The sequence below is a fragment of the Erinaceus europaeus genome, chromosome 17 (assembly GCF_950295315.1).
Source record: "Erinaceus europaeus chromosome 17, mEriEur2.1, whole genome shotgun sequence".
Lineage (NCBI taxonomy): Eukaryota > Metazoa > Chordata > Mammalia > Eulipotyphla > Erinaceidae > Erinaceus > Erinaceus europaeus.
In genome coordinates this window covers 15438782-15453470 of record NC_080178.1, presented here as the reverse complement: position 1 = coordinate 15453470, position 14689 = coordinate 15438782, and the positions used below count along the sequence as shown (strand labels likewise).

At 43.2% G+C, this 14689-nt stretch overlaps 1 protein-coding gene across 10 annotated transcripts in view; it reads right to left on the bottom strand.

The window, feature by feature from the left end:
* The window catches only part of AMBRA1 (autophagy and beclin 1 regulator 1), a 208474-nt gene that overhangs the window by 154553 nt on the left and 39232 nt on the right, over positions 1-14689 (bottom strand). For 7 of the 10 annotated variants that reach the window (XR_009545601.1, XM_060176495.1, XM_016186443.2 and 4 more), the window contains 6 exons: positions 6775-7028; positions 6104-6162; positions 5429-5612; positions 3914-4086; positions 2416-2482; positions 431-1884 (listed from right to left, as the gene is read on the bottom strand). Coding sequence is in view for 9 of the 10 variants with exons in the window: in XM_060176495.1 (XP_060032478.1) it covers positions 431-1884; positions 2416-2482; positions 3914-4086; positions 5429-5612; positions 6104-6162; positions 6775-6909 (2072 nt within the window). In the remaining variant the exon portion in view is untranslated. The remainder of the gene's footprint in view (positions 1-430; positions 1885-2415; positions 2483-3913; positions 4087-5428; positions 5613-6103; positions 6163-6774; positions 7029-14689) is intronic. The other 3 variants (XM_060176499.1, XM_007519079.3, XM_007519080.3) reach the window with 1 other exon arrangement.

The window sequence follows — 14689 nt, the reverse complement described above, 5'->3', positions numbered from 1 at the left end:
GAGAGGTGGCACAGTTGATAAAGCACTGGATTCTCAAGTGTGAGGTCCTGGGTTCAATCCCTGGCAGCACATGTACCAGTGATGTCTGGTTCTCATTCTCTCTCCCTCCTCCTATCTTCATGAATAAATAAATGAGATCGTTTAAAAAAAAATTATCCTTAAAACTGAATAGTTTTTAAAATTTTTTTTTAATTACAGCATGACTTTTCTGACAACCCAATATTAGTCCTATTCTATCTCTGCCACTAGAAGAATACTTTCCTTCCCAAGAGGATTCAATGGAAGCTAGGGAGATTGGAAGCAGATGTGTGGGCCCCAGACACTTCAGGTGCAGACAGCCAGAGCATCTACAGGACTCAAGGAAGAGACTGAAGGAGAAGGTAAGGTAAGGGAGAAAAGGTAAGGAGAAGACGGGAGAGGACCTGCTTACCTCCGCAGGGAATCTTCCTCAGAGCTTTCCTCAGGCATATCCTGATGTAAGGCCTCCTGTGATACAGTTCCTGATCTGCTGGACTGGGTGTAAATTCTTTCCCAGTGGCCTGTTTCCTGGTTGAAGGCCAACCCCACAGTTCTCTCCTCCTGCGGACTTGCAGAACTGCTCAACTCCAGCCTGCTGGAGCTGGGCGTTTGACCCTCAGTCCGCTCTAGAGGTGGCAACTGGCTGCCACTCGATGGCATGCCCTCAAAGGTACTGGGCACCTGCCAGGACGAGCTGGCCTCGCCAGAGGAGTAGTTAGATGTGGTTCTTTCCCAGCGCAGGGTGTCGTTGTTGAAGGTCAGGAGATTGTGGCAAGCACGGCATCGGTTCAGGTGGCCCCGGGACAGGTTGGAGTTGTTCTCACTGCTGTGTGGGGTGGGCTGGTGGGAAGGGCCTGGCCGCTCGGATTCAATGTTATTATTGAGCATTTCCTGGGCCTGCTGGGTCTGGGGGGCTTCCCCACTCAGGCTCTGGTCCAGCTCCTGAAGCCGGTCATACTCCAAGAAGAAGCGCCTTAGGTCACACTGAAGCTCATGGCGGATGCTGCCAGAGTTGTTTTGGCTGGAACCATTCCCTCCATCTGACTCAGTCGCCAATCCTGAAGTCGGAAAGCCTCTCCCTTCTGTGGCTGAAGTATACACAGATGCTTGAGAACCACCTTCCTGCTGTCTCAGCACAGAGAGCAAACTCACCGAAGAGGCACTGGTCCTGGGCGGGGGCATGGATTCCGCCTCAGAGCGAGAGTTGAGACTGAGCACTGTCCGGGTCCACTCTGATCCTGTCAGTCCCGGGGCTATGTCTCGGTGATACCTAGACGGGTGACTGGATAGAGGGCCTCCTAAAGAGCGACGGGTGGGGCCCAGACTCAGGTTGCGGAGCGTGTTGCCGGCAGTGCTGCTCTGGACCGTGCTGAAGGCAGACGGCCGGTTCAGGAGTCCCTGGTCCTGCTGCGCTGAGGAGGCCTGCTCCGGGGGGTGGAAGGGCTCGGTCTGTACAAAAGAAAAGGAAGGGGTAGTAGCCCTGGCAGAAGCAGGGGGGGCACTGTCCTGGTGTGGCAAGAGGGAAGGAGCTCGAGTGCCAGAGCAGCGGCTGCAAAGGCACAGGATCCCGAGGTGCCGGCAGCACTCAGCTGTGGGGTAACTGACCCGCTGTCGGAGCCTGATGTAAGCGGAAGTCCTGGGGCGCTCCGTGGAGGGCTGAGGGGGAGGCGGTGGGGGTGAGGGGGTAGAAGAATCTTGCACTGTGCTTTGCTCTCCCACCTGGATGCCAGAGGAGCGTGAGGACAGCATGTGCAGGAAATTGTGAAGGAGAGGCGTCCGGCGTACTGGCTGTGATTGCAGGAGGGCACGCTGACGATAGTGAGATAGCTCTGTTCCATCTATGGGGATCTCTGGTTCGTCATCACCCTACAATGTGGATCGAGAGCTAGGCACTTAGAACCTCCAGGTAAGTCAAGAGAAACTATTGATAATCACCCAAGGGGGAAAAAAAAAAAAAGACAGACAGGCAACAACTCCACCCCTGCAGTGCTGAGAACTGGCTTCAGGTTCAGAATCATCATATGATATTAAATTATTCACTCCCGATTAGAAACATTTCTGAATGAGTACAGCTGGCAAACTAATTCTCTTACAAAAGGCAGCTCCATGACATGGAGGCAGTGAGGAGAAGCAAAATGTCAACTAGCATGTGAATGACAAGCTGCCCAACACTCCCTGGTTCCCTCAAATGATGGTTACTTGTGGGGGATCTGAAATGACTGCCCCATCAAGATAATTGCTGTAATTCTGAGTATATAGTCTGAAGCTAGTTTTTAATTTGGACAGAAAAGAAACACTTGAGCACTGAACATAGAAACACAATATAGTCAGAATTAAAACAAGAGTTTAGAAAATAACCCCACAGTTTAGATGGAGTTCAACTGCTGATTAACTTACCTGCTGATTAGAAGGGTTAACAATTGCTGTGAGTAAGTAGTGTCCAAGAGGATCAAATCTCACCAGACTAAAACACAGAAGAAACAGAAACATGCACAGATTATGTTAACTGAGCAGAGTAAGTCTGTGTTCAAATTTAGAGCACTCATTACTGGTAATTGTGGGATTACTCAGTATCTGCTTTATGCTAGAAACCTTTCACGACATCCAAACAGATTAAAATAAGACTCGATGCTCAGAGAAGCAATTATAGAAGCCAGACCTTCCACCTTTTGCACCCCATAAAGATCTCCCACAGGGACAAAAAATAGGGAACCTCCCAGTGGAGAAGATGGGATACAGAACTCCAGTGGTGGGAATTATATGGATTTGTACCCCTCTTATCCCACAGTCTTGTCAAACATTATTAAATCTCTAATTTAAAAGGGGGGGGGGGGTCAGGGATGTGGCACAGTAGTAAAGCTTTGGACTCTCAAGCATGAGGTCCCAAGTTCGATCCCCCGCAGCACATGTGCCAGAGTGATGCCTTATTCTTTCTCTCTCCTATCTTTCTCATAAATAAATATTTTTAAAATATTTAAAAAAAAAAAGAGGCAATGCTTCTTATTACCTCCTAACACTTGTCAGAGTAAGGGAATATTTGTTACAAAAACAATTTCAAAACACACCAACCTTTCATCCCAGTATGTGACACACATCTGTTTCTATATAAGTGCCCCCATCTTAATAATGAAGTGTTGAACACGCTCACAGATTCTGAGCTTCCTTCATTAAGCAGTAACACTGGCAAAGAAGCATGAGTCCTGACAACAATCAAGTCTCAGCATCAAGCGACACAACTAAGGCTGAAAATTAACTTAGATCCAACTACCATAGTACAATGTGCAAGGACTCAAGTTCAAGTCCCTGGTCCCCACCTTCAGGGAGATTTGTGAATGGTGAGGCAGTACTGCAGGTGGATCTGTCTCTCTCTCTCTCTCCCCTACTCCCTTGATTTCTGTCTTTATCTAGTAAAGATAATTTTAAAAAAATATATATTTTTTTTAATTAGGAAGGATTGATCTGGTGGAGTGCTAGATTTTTCCCTGGCACCACATATCAAAAAGTATTGCTCAGGTTAGTTCTCCCACTCTCATAAATAAATCTTTTTTTTTGGAGAAGGGCTTAGAGATAGCTCACCCAGCAGAGTGCCCCCTCACCCCCCATGTAGGAAGCCCCAAGTTCAAGCCCTGGTAATACATGAGAGAACAACACTGAAGGAAACTCTATAGCTAGTAAAACAACGCTGTCATATCCCTTCCCTCTGTTTCTCTATGAAAAAGAAGTCAGCCCAGAAGAAGCGGAATATGACAAGTACAAATCCATGTTGAGGGAGTCTTGGGAATAACCACCTGTCCTGAGCAAGGATAAAAATCTGTCTCCTAAAATGACAGCAGTTGTAAATGTTCTCGGCAATGTCAATCCTACACCAGACACCAGTGGTGTGCAGAGTACTCACCGGACCCGCTCCATCTCACTAGCTGTCTTCACCACAGCAAAGGGTTCCCGTCGACTCCAATCCCAGAAATGGATCTCGTTGGCAGTGGCAATCAGCAGGAGTTGAGCCGTAGGGTGGAAAGCCAGAGAGGCAATGGCATTGTTGCTATCTGTGAACCAGCTTTCACTGCCACCCTATGAGTGAACCAACCCCAAATATTCTCAGGTTATATAAGCTGCCAGCAGACTGTACAATGTCAATTTCAAGATAGGTTCATTTCAGATAAATCAACTATTGTAGGGGGTTTACATTAAATATATCCTGTGCAAGGGCCAGAGGGACACCTTACCTGAAAGGGTTTCTGCTTTGCCATGTGTATGACCCAGGTTCAAGCTGTCAGTGCACCATGTATGAGACAGTACAACAGCATTGGAGAAAGATTCAGTGCTGCAGTGTCTCTCCCCCCTCACCCCCACACCCCGGGTTGATCTGGAGCAACAAAGCTCCAGTGACCCAAGGGAAAAAAAAAAGTTTATTGAACCTAAATTTGTTGGGAGTTGGGTGGTAGCGCAGCGGGTTAAGTGCACGTGGCACCAAGCGCAAGGACTGGCTTAAGGGTCCTGGTTCGAGCCCCTGGCTCCTCACCTGCAGGGGAGTTGCTTCACAAGCAGTGAAGCAGGTCTGCAGGTGTCTATCTTTCTCTCCCCCTCTGTCTTCCCCTTCTCTCTGTCCTATCCAACAACGATGACATCAATAACAACAATAATAGCTACAACAATAAAACAACAAGGGCAACAAAAGGGAAAATAAATATTAAAAAAAAAACTAAATTTGACTTCTGTAAAGGGATATAGAAAAAAATCAGTGATCTGGTAGTGTTAGCAATGTACCAAAAAATGTTACCAGTATGGGGGTTTGGGGGGTTTCAGGTCCTGGAACATGATAGCAGAACACTTAATGGGGGTTGGATTGTTATGTGGAAAACAGAAATGTTACACATATACTAACCACTATATTTTACTGCCATTGTAATAACCATTAATTCCCCCCCAATAAAAAAAAAACACCATCACAGCTAAATTGGGGTGGGGGTGGAGGAGAGACACTGCACCATCACAGCTAAAGTTTCCAAGCATAATCCAAAGTAATAAGTAACCACATAGTTCCTACATCAGAAGACTGTGAAAATGCAGACTGAAGTGTACAACAAGCCATTGACCTCTCACCAGGACAAGGAGCATGTCTTTTGACAATCATGATCAAGTACTGTATAATCTTTCTCTATGATACCATAAATTCATTCTGAATCTATCTTAGGAAGACCTTATACTGTGTCACCATGGGAATATGGAAGAATAATTCACCGGGATGTTATTTTAGAATGGAGAATTATGAGCTAGACTTAATCAGTTAAGTGGGCAGGGACTATCCTTACCCAGATGTAGTTCTGAGAGCCTGGTCTAGTCTTTCCTCCAGAGTTAGGAATCCATTTGTAAACAAGTCTGCATTGAATGTCAAGGGCAAAGAAACACTTACGTGCAGATCCCAAATCCTAACCTCCCCATCTAGGCAGCCAGAAGCAATAAGGCCTGAGATGGTGGGATGAAAAGTGACACACCATGGAGTGCGACGGTGTCCAATCAGAGAGTGAACACATTTGCCAGTCTTCACCTCTGTGATGTAGATATTATGGTTCACGTGGGTGGAGGCCAAGAGAGTTCTACAGAATCAAAGAGAATGGAATGAACGTGAGCATGTGGGAGGGTCACAAACTTTATCACCTCAGACAGCACAGAAAACTGATTCCCCATCCCAGCAGGAAAAAAGCTGTTCCTTGGGCACTAGGCAGCATATCTACAACAGAAGTATTCTGATCTCTTAATGCTTTGAGCTCCTCTACACTGCCCCCAACAGACACACAGCACCACTGGTGGTCTGCTTCACCGACCAGGCAAATGACTGCTGTTAAAAAAGTACGGTCCTGATTTTTGTCTGCAATATTAGTGGTTTCCTTGGCTTATTCACCATTATTTGTATGGTAAGTATATTACTTTCTTTCCCTTTCTGGTATTTTAGGAAAGCTGTGTTCATACAATGCTTCAAAGGGACTTTAGAGATCTAACCTGAATATCAAGCTAGGCCACAAGCACAGAAAGCAAAGCTAACACAGGTCTTGCTTGTGTTAAGTTAGAATAGGTAAGTTGTGGGTACCTGTCTGGACTGAAGGCCAGTAAAAAGGTAGAGCGTGGACTATCCGGCAGCTCAACTCTCTGGGAGAGAAAAAAGAAGAAAAAAACATTATAAACCATGGCTCATCTACCTCAAAAGTACATGAACATTTCTAGGTTAATATTCACAGTTTAAGTTTAAAAACAGAAGACAATAACCACACTACAAGTTGAGATAAATCTAAATTACCTGTATTTTAAAAAATTAAGTCTAGTTATAAAGGAAAAGAGGTATTTACTTCTAGCCAGTTTTAAAATGTGCCCTAAGTGAGATACATCATTCTCCTGTGATGCAGATCACACCCCAACTCTACATCATAAACCCCTCTAAGGCCCATTCTACTGCCAGTCCTCCAAATTCTAGGCCAAAAATATGAATTTTTTTTCTCCAGCAGTTCCAAGACAACAACTTTATTGATTCACTCATTCAACATAAAATTTATTAGCACCTGCTAGGAGCCAGAACTTCTGCTAGTGGCTAGAGCTACAGAGGTGAACAAGGTTTCGAGTCCTGTTACAAGTACAATCCTGCAGGCCCTAAAGCCTGCATGTGAGCACAAGTCTACTCACGGAGTCTCTGCTGCTATACAGTTGGCTATAAAATCAGTCATCCCTACACCGCCCCCCCCCAAAAAAAAAATCCATTTTCCTTACCTTGCCCTCCCACTTCATCCACCGGGTTTTGTCTTCCACCAGCTCCTGTAGAAGCCGCTGAGCTCCGAAGGCCCGAGTGCCCCGTTCTCGCCCCCATAGTATCCGAACTGCATTCTTTTCTGGAACAACCTTCATGGTGCTCAGTGGCCACTTTCACACCAGACACGAGGAGAGAAGGAGCAGGGAATAGCTCCACTCACTGATGCAACTAAAATAAGGCCATTCACGTCCTTGTAAGTTGTCCTCATGGAAATCTAAGATACGGAGATTAAAACATCAAAGAACAGCTATTCTGCAGTCAGAGAAGCTTCCCACTGCCAACATCATTCTAGCTCAAAGAGCAAAGTACTCTTTTCATATTTAATGACACTTTCTCAGAAGACTCTTCTCCCAGAACTTTTCCAAAAATATTTCATCCATAAAGTTCTTTCATATCCTTAGTAGCTCAGCCACATACATATCTAAAGAACAGACCATTCTCTAATGTAATTAGTCTGTTCTTACTCCTGTACTAGGCAGAAATCAATTTTGCTATTGATAAAAGAGGTCTAAGGGCCAAGGAGGTGGTTCAGTAGCACAGCGCATGACTTAAAGGAAGCATGAGGTCCTCAGCCTAGGAGGTGACCATCAAGCCCCGAGAGTGATATCTAGCATTGCATGTTCCAGAGTGGCGCTTTCCTCTTTCTCTTGCTTGCTTCCTCTCTCTCTTTATAAATAAACATATATATTTAAAGAACTTTCGGAAAGGTCTTGCAGGAGCTTGTGAGTTGGTGAGTGTGGAGATTTGAGGCCTTGGGCTCAGTCTCTGGCACCACCTGAGACAGCAACGAAGACAAAACAACAGAAGTCCACTGATGGTACAGCAGTGATTTGATGTTTGTCATAACACAGGTGATAGATGTGTACAGATAGACAGAAAGACAAACTGATAGATGACAGACAGATCGATGGGCAGAGATACATATTTAAAACCAGCGCCAGCAATAAAGTGATGCCTCACATGCATGAAGTCCTCTGTTCGATCTCTGGTACAATAGTGAAATAAAAACATCAAAAGGTCTAAAGGTCTGTCAAAAGCAAAACGCCTACCCTCCCCTTTTTGCTGATGACTTGGCAGTCGTGTTAGAGACGTGTTCCTTGTGGGGAAGCTTCAGTTCCATACCTTGTCTAAAAGCAAGTGCATAAGGACTATTTCAGATGAGTAAATTTCTCACTCTCTTTCCTCTTGTCTACTTTAATTTCCAAGTAAAGGGCAGAGAAGGAAAGGAAAAAGTTCCTTTTCCCTCCTCTACCACAAGTCATAAACTATACCACAAAATAAACAAAAATTCTACTAAAATGTCAACCAGCAACAAAATATATCCCTGTGCAACAACAAAAGAACTGTGGTTCCTGTTATAAAGGATATGCCACCTAGCAAAATCATGTTTCAAAAAGACATGTCAGTGTTATTGACTACAGAATAATTTCTTCAACACTGTTATTGAAAATTTCAGGGGGTGGACAGGGAGATAGCACAGAAGTTGTACAGAAGAGGTGTCCAGGGTTATGCAAAGAGACTTTTATGCCTGAGGCTCTCAGGTCCCAGGTTCAGTCCCCCACACCGCCATAAGCCAGAGCTGAGCAGTGCTCTGGTAAAAAAAAAGAAAAAACGATGTCCAATGTCCATTCCCCAGCACTATCAATACCCAGAGCTGATCAGTACTCTATTTAATTTTTATTTTAACTAGAAAAAATAAAGTTCAAGGATGGGGCAATAGCTCAGTGGGCAGAGCACACACCTTACCATGCATGAAGCCCAAGTTTCAATCCTTGGCACCACACTGAGTCCCACAGACAGCACCATGGAGAGCTGCACGGAGGGGAGAGCAGCACTTCAGGGCCTTCACCCCACCCCTGCCCAACCACACACCCAAGCACAGATGGAAAATTGGAGCCCGGGAGTTCACTCAGTGGGATGACATATGAGTAAGGTCTCAGCTCACTGTGCAACTGCATTAAAAAAAAAAAAATCAAATACTGAGAGAAAACAAGTTGAAAAATAAGCAGAATAAGCATTTTTTTTTTCCCAAAAACTTGTTTTGTTAAATTTGTTTTGTCTATCTCCATGGACAGAGATGTGGGTTCCCCCCCCTCAACCATTTTAGCAGACATCAAGGCACTCTCCAACCCTGTGTATCTCCTAGGAATAACAACATTCTGCCTCCTACCCACAATAACTTTATCACACCAACTGTTAGCTAGTGTTCGATCCTCATTCAAATTTATCCAAATGTCAAAAATATCTTTAATAGTGGAATTATATAAAAAAAAATAGAATCCATGGCTGTAGAACTATTGGTTTGTCAGAAAAGTCATGCCACATTTTTGCACAGAAAAATGTTCTAACTGTGGTCTGGGAAGTGGCACAGTGGATAAAGCACTGTACTCTCAAGCTTGAGTCCTGAGTTCAACCCCCAGTAACACATGTGCCACAGTGATGTCTGGTGTGTTCGTTCTCTCTCTCTCCTCTCTCTCTCCTCTCAATCTCCCCCCTCCCCTCTCTTATGAATAATAAAAAAAAATTTTTAAAGAAAAATGTCATGACTTTTTTGACAGCCCCATAATTCAACTGGTAAAGCATCAGACTTTAACTCCTGGGGTTTCTAGCTTGATCTCTGGTGTCACTGATGTGCCAGAGTGGTGCTCTCTGGTTGTCTCTGTTCCTTTCTCTATGACTCACACCCTTTCTCTATGAAATACACCCTGTCTTGGGAGTCGGGCAGTAGCGCAGCGGGTTATGTGCACATGGCACAAAGCGCAAAGATCCTGGTTCGAGGCCCCCCCCCCCCCCCCCCCGGCTCCCCACCTGCAGGGGAGTTGCTTCACAGGCGGTGAAGTAGGTCTGCAGGTGTCTGTCTTTCTCTCTTCCTCTCTGTCCATTTCTTTTCTGTCTTATCCAACAATGATGACATCAACAACAACAATAACTATAACAAAACAACAAGGGCAACAAAAGGGAATAAATAAATATTTTAAAAAAGAAATACACCTTGTCTCATATGTAGTATATCTTAAAAAAAAAAAAAAAAAAAAAAACTTAGGGCGGGGTGATGCTTCGTCCATTAAAGTGCACACTTTACCTTGTGTGAGGATCTGGGTTCAAGTTCCCAGCACCACACAGGGCAGAGTGCTGTGCTGCCTCTCCATTCTCCCCTGCTCTGAAATTTAACTTAATTGAAAAAAATCCAGAATTCAATCAAGATTAAAGCAATGAGGGCTGCTGAGATAGCACTGGTTTCAATCCTGAGACATCAGAGGTCCCAGCTTCCATCCCTGACACCACCGTAAGAGCTGAGCTGTGAGCTGTTCATTCTCTCCCTTCCCACACTCCTGCCCAATAAAATAAAACAGAGATGCCACTATCAAACTAGAAAGTTTCTGAACAGCAAAAGAAACCATCACCAAAACAGAAAGGCAAACAACGGAATGGGAGAAGACCTTTACATTTGGTACATCAGACAAAGGACTAATAACCAAAATATAGAAATAACTCACCTGGTTAGGCGCACAAATTACCATGCCCAAGGACACTGTTTCAGATCCCTGCACCCCCTCCCCCACCTGCAGGGAGGAAGGGGGAAAGTCAGGAGCAGTGAAACAAGTACTGCAGGTGTCCGTCTCTACCTCTCTCCCTCAATTTCTCTCTATCCTACCAAAGAGAAAAAAAGAAGGGCAGGGAACGGAGGGAATGGCTGATGACAGCAGTGGCTTTGTGGTGCAGGCACAAAGATCCAGTGATAACCCTGGTGGCAAAAGATAAAACAGAAAAATAGTAGTAAAACTAGCTAAAAAGAAGAAGCAGAAGCAGAAAAAGGAGGAAGGAGGAGGAGGAGGAGGAGGAAGAGGAAGAAAAAGAAGTAGTAGAATAAGAATAAGAATAAGAATAAGAATAAGAATAAGAATAAGAATAAGAATAAGAATAAGAATAAGAATAAGAATAAGAATAAGAATGGAGGAAATTAGGAAATATATAGACAATGAAACACTGATCAACAATTTAAAGAGACTCTCATGCCTGAGGCTACAAGTCCCAAATTCAATCCCTGTACCACAAGCCAGAGCTTAATAGTGCTCTGGTTAAATAAATAAATAAATAAATAAGATCGTGTCATTTGGAACCAAATGGAGGAATGACTGTGCTAAGTGAAATAAGAGGTGAAAGACAACTAAACTACCAGATGAGTTCACTCACATGTGGAATACAGATGACTAACACAAGTGAATGGAATATAGATGACTTCAAAAAAACATGAACCAAATATCGCTTTAGTTTATGCTAACATTGCCTGCAAGGTTTGTTTTCTTTGTTTGTTGGTTTGCTTTTGTTGGGAACAAAGGATTTTGGGGGTTAGGGTTGAACCCAGAGCTTTATATCTATGAGGTATGTGTTCTGCCACTGAGCTACATCCCCAGCCAACACTAGCTTCTCCCCGACACCCAGGAGTAGGGCCCTTGTGCATACACAATTTCACTACTCTGGGCTACTTTTTCATTCAAACAGAGTCAGAGAGGGAGAGACATTACAGCACTGGAGCGTCCCCTAGTGCCATACCATCTACACACTACCACATGATGCCAGAGATCAAACCTGGGCCATAGGAATGGCAAAGCAAAAGCTATCTCTCCAGCCCAATATCAGCTTTTTAAAAGACTAGGAGAGTTGACTTGTTGAATGTCTCACGTCTTAATTTTGTCTATCGTTTTTGCACAGTGCCAGTTGGCTTGCTTCTCTGTTCCATGTATTTCCTGTAAACAGGAGGTTAGGGCTAAAATCCTGATTCTGTTTAGGTACATGCTGCTGGCAAGAACGCTGTGTAAGGGATACTATCTACGTACCTCACGAAGCAGCACTTATTCTCAGACTGTCCCACTTAGTGGGCCTTGGTTAAGAGATAGGCTCATTTGACAAAGAATAATGACTTAGATTGGTTACATTCAGAGAGCTCTTTATAAAGATATATTTCTTCCAACTGAGGACTCAGTGGTGGCGGGGAGGACAGGAGTGCTGGGGTATCTAGTGCTCTGTGGTGAGGACGATAGTTTGGGTGAGGCTGCGGTATACTGACACCTACCTTAGAGAGATGCGGAACTATATCTTTTAACAACAACCACCCTGGAAATCAGGGTTAAATCTTATTTAAAGAGTGAAAAGAATATTACCATCCATAATTATCAAATCACCCACAATCTCACTGGCGACTCAAAATAACAACTATGATCAGTACTACTTTCATATTGTTTAAGGTTGTTTAAAAAAAAAAAAAAAAAAGGATTTCCTTACTTTATTGGATAGTCAGAGAAAAATTGAGAAGGGAGTAGGTGACAGAGGGGGGAGAGAAAAAGAGACACCTGCAGCACTGCTTACCCACTTACAAAGTTTCCCCTCTGCAGGTGGGAGCCGGGGGCTTGAACTCAGGTCTTTGGGCATTGTAACAGGTATACTTAACCAAGTGTACCACCACCCAGCCCTCTTTCATATATTTTTTTTAAGATTTATTTATTAATGAGTCAGCAGCCTGTAAGGTAGCACAATAGATAAACTGTTGGACTCTCTTGACGTCCTGAGTTTAATCCCTGTTAAGAGTGATGTAAAACATTAATCCCCGGGAGTCGGTCTGTAGCACAGCGGGTTAAGCGCAGGTGGCGCAAACCACAAGGATCCTGGTTTGAACCCCGGCTCCCCACCTGCAGGGGAGTCGCTTCACAGGCAGTGAAGCAGGTCTGCAGGTGTCTATCTTTCTCTCCCCCTCTCTGTCTTCCCCTCCTCTCTCCGTTTCTCTCTGTCCTATCCAACAACGACGACAACAACAATAATAACTACAACAATAAAACAACAAGGGCAACAAAAGGGAATAAATAAATAAAATAAAATATTAAAAAAAAATTAATCCCCCAATAAAGAAATTTTTTAAAAAGTGATGCTCTGGTCTCCTTCACACACTCTCTTTCTTATTAATAAATCTTAAAAATAAATTAACAAATTTGATACACAAGGAAGACAGCACAGAAGTGGCATATCAGAGCTAAGCTGTGTTCTGGGCTCTATATGTCTATCTCACTCTTGAAAATAAATCCTTTTTCAAAAGGCAGAAACATGCTAAGTTCAAAACAAAGCAAAATGCTTACTAAAGCAGCACAGGTGGCTCAGTTGCTAAGGGCTTGTACCTTCAGTACTTAAGGCCCCAGGTTTGACCTTAGAACCATATATGCCAAAGTAGTGGTCTGGTGTGTTTCTCTGTCATAAAAAAAAAAAAAAAATTAAGAAATAATGAACACACTGGATATGTTATTCTTCAAAAATAAACACTTACTGGGAAAAGTCAAACAACAATCAGCTCTTTCTGTTTCATGAAAAGCTATAATCTAAAAAGTACACAACCCAGTGCATCCAAACACAGAGAATGGAAAAGATTTATAGCCCATGCAGAAAATGTTTTCCCTTGGATCATTAAAATAGTATAAAGTCAGAAAGGTTCTATACTAAAGACAATTCTCTAAGGTCCTACTTGCACAAACAAAGTTCCCTGGGAAATGACAAAGGAACAAGCCCTAGTCTGTATCCTCCTGGCATAGTTTGCATCCCTCACTAGAGTGTGATGATATGAGTATGCACCCACTGAAAATGTCAGCATGATGCAGGACAACCTCCTGAGTAAACTAGTGATGGACAGACAAACGAGAAAGAGAATTTCCCTGACGACCTTGACAACTCATTGAAGTTGAAGACCAAAAGTCTGCAAGTGCAACTGCCACACAAGTAAATAATTACTTAGCCAGGAAGGTGCCAAAAATAGTCCTTCTTAGTTCACCTTAACCTTTTACTGGATTTTTAATGTCTGTAATCTTCTTATTATTATTTATATAGAACAGTTTTGAAGAAATGGGCTTTGATGGGTCCCTTGCTCTAACAGTGACCTAACAGTCACACTTTCAAATAAATCAATGTAAACCATTTATAATCTTACAAATGTATGGTGGGGACAGTAGCAGATTAAATATGGCCTTCTGACTTAGTGTGACTCGAGAGGAAGAAAAAAATATAGGCCACACACATAACTCAGAAAGCTGATGCAACCTGGACTTCCTATAGGAATCAGAAGAGGACAGAGCGGTTACCAATAGCAAGTCATCAAGAAAGCTAAAAAATATATAAATAAATAAAAAATAAATAAGAATGATAAAGCTCAGAAATACCAGAGAAGTTTTATAACAATTTTCTGAAACCTAACGTACTAAATACTACAACAAGAAAAATTCCAAGGGCCAGGGTAGAGAGCATAATGGTTATACAAGCTCCAAAGTCCCAGGTTCAATCCCTAGGACCACCATAAACTAGAGCTAAGCAGTGCTCTGGTAAAAATAAATTAATTAATTAATTAATATCCAATTGATGGCAAGATGTCTGATGGACCAAAACAATTGCACAGGCTCACTTTGGTCTGGAGAAAAAATATTTGCTTTGCTTCTTTAAAAGGGTCAGGGACTTCTCTCCTTATACATTCCTTACAGCCACCTGAGAAGACATCTTCATTTTCCTGTAAAGAACAAAAGGAACTAAAGCAAACAGGCCTGTCACAGAGGAGAAGGTGCCAGTTAAGTGTGTTTTTCATTCGTCTTTAAGAAAAAAAAAAAAAAAAAAGGAGGAAGAAATAAGTTTCCCAATCTGTGCCTTAAACCAGAGGGAGGAGACAAAGGGCGCCAAGAACAGCCTTTGTGATGCCATCACCCACTCCCCAGAATCAATTCTCTGGGAAACAGAACCACAAGACACAGCCAGGATGAGTCTAACAGCACAAATGACAAGATCCTGCTGCACTTCCAACTCACTCTAATCCACCTTTAAAGATTTTCTCTGTTTAATTCTAAGGCATAA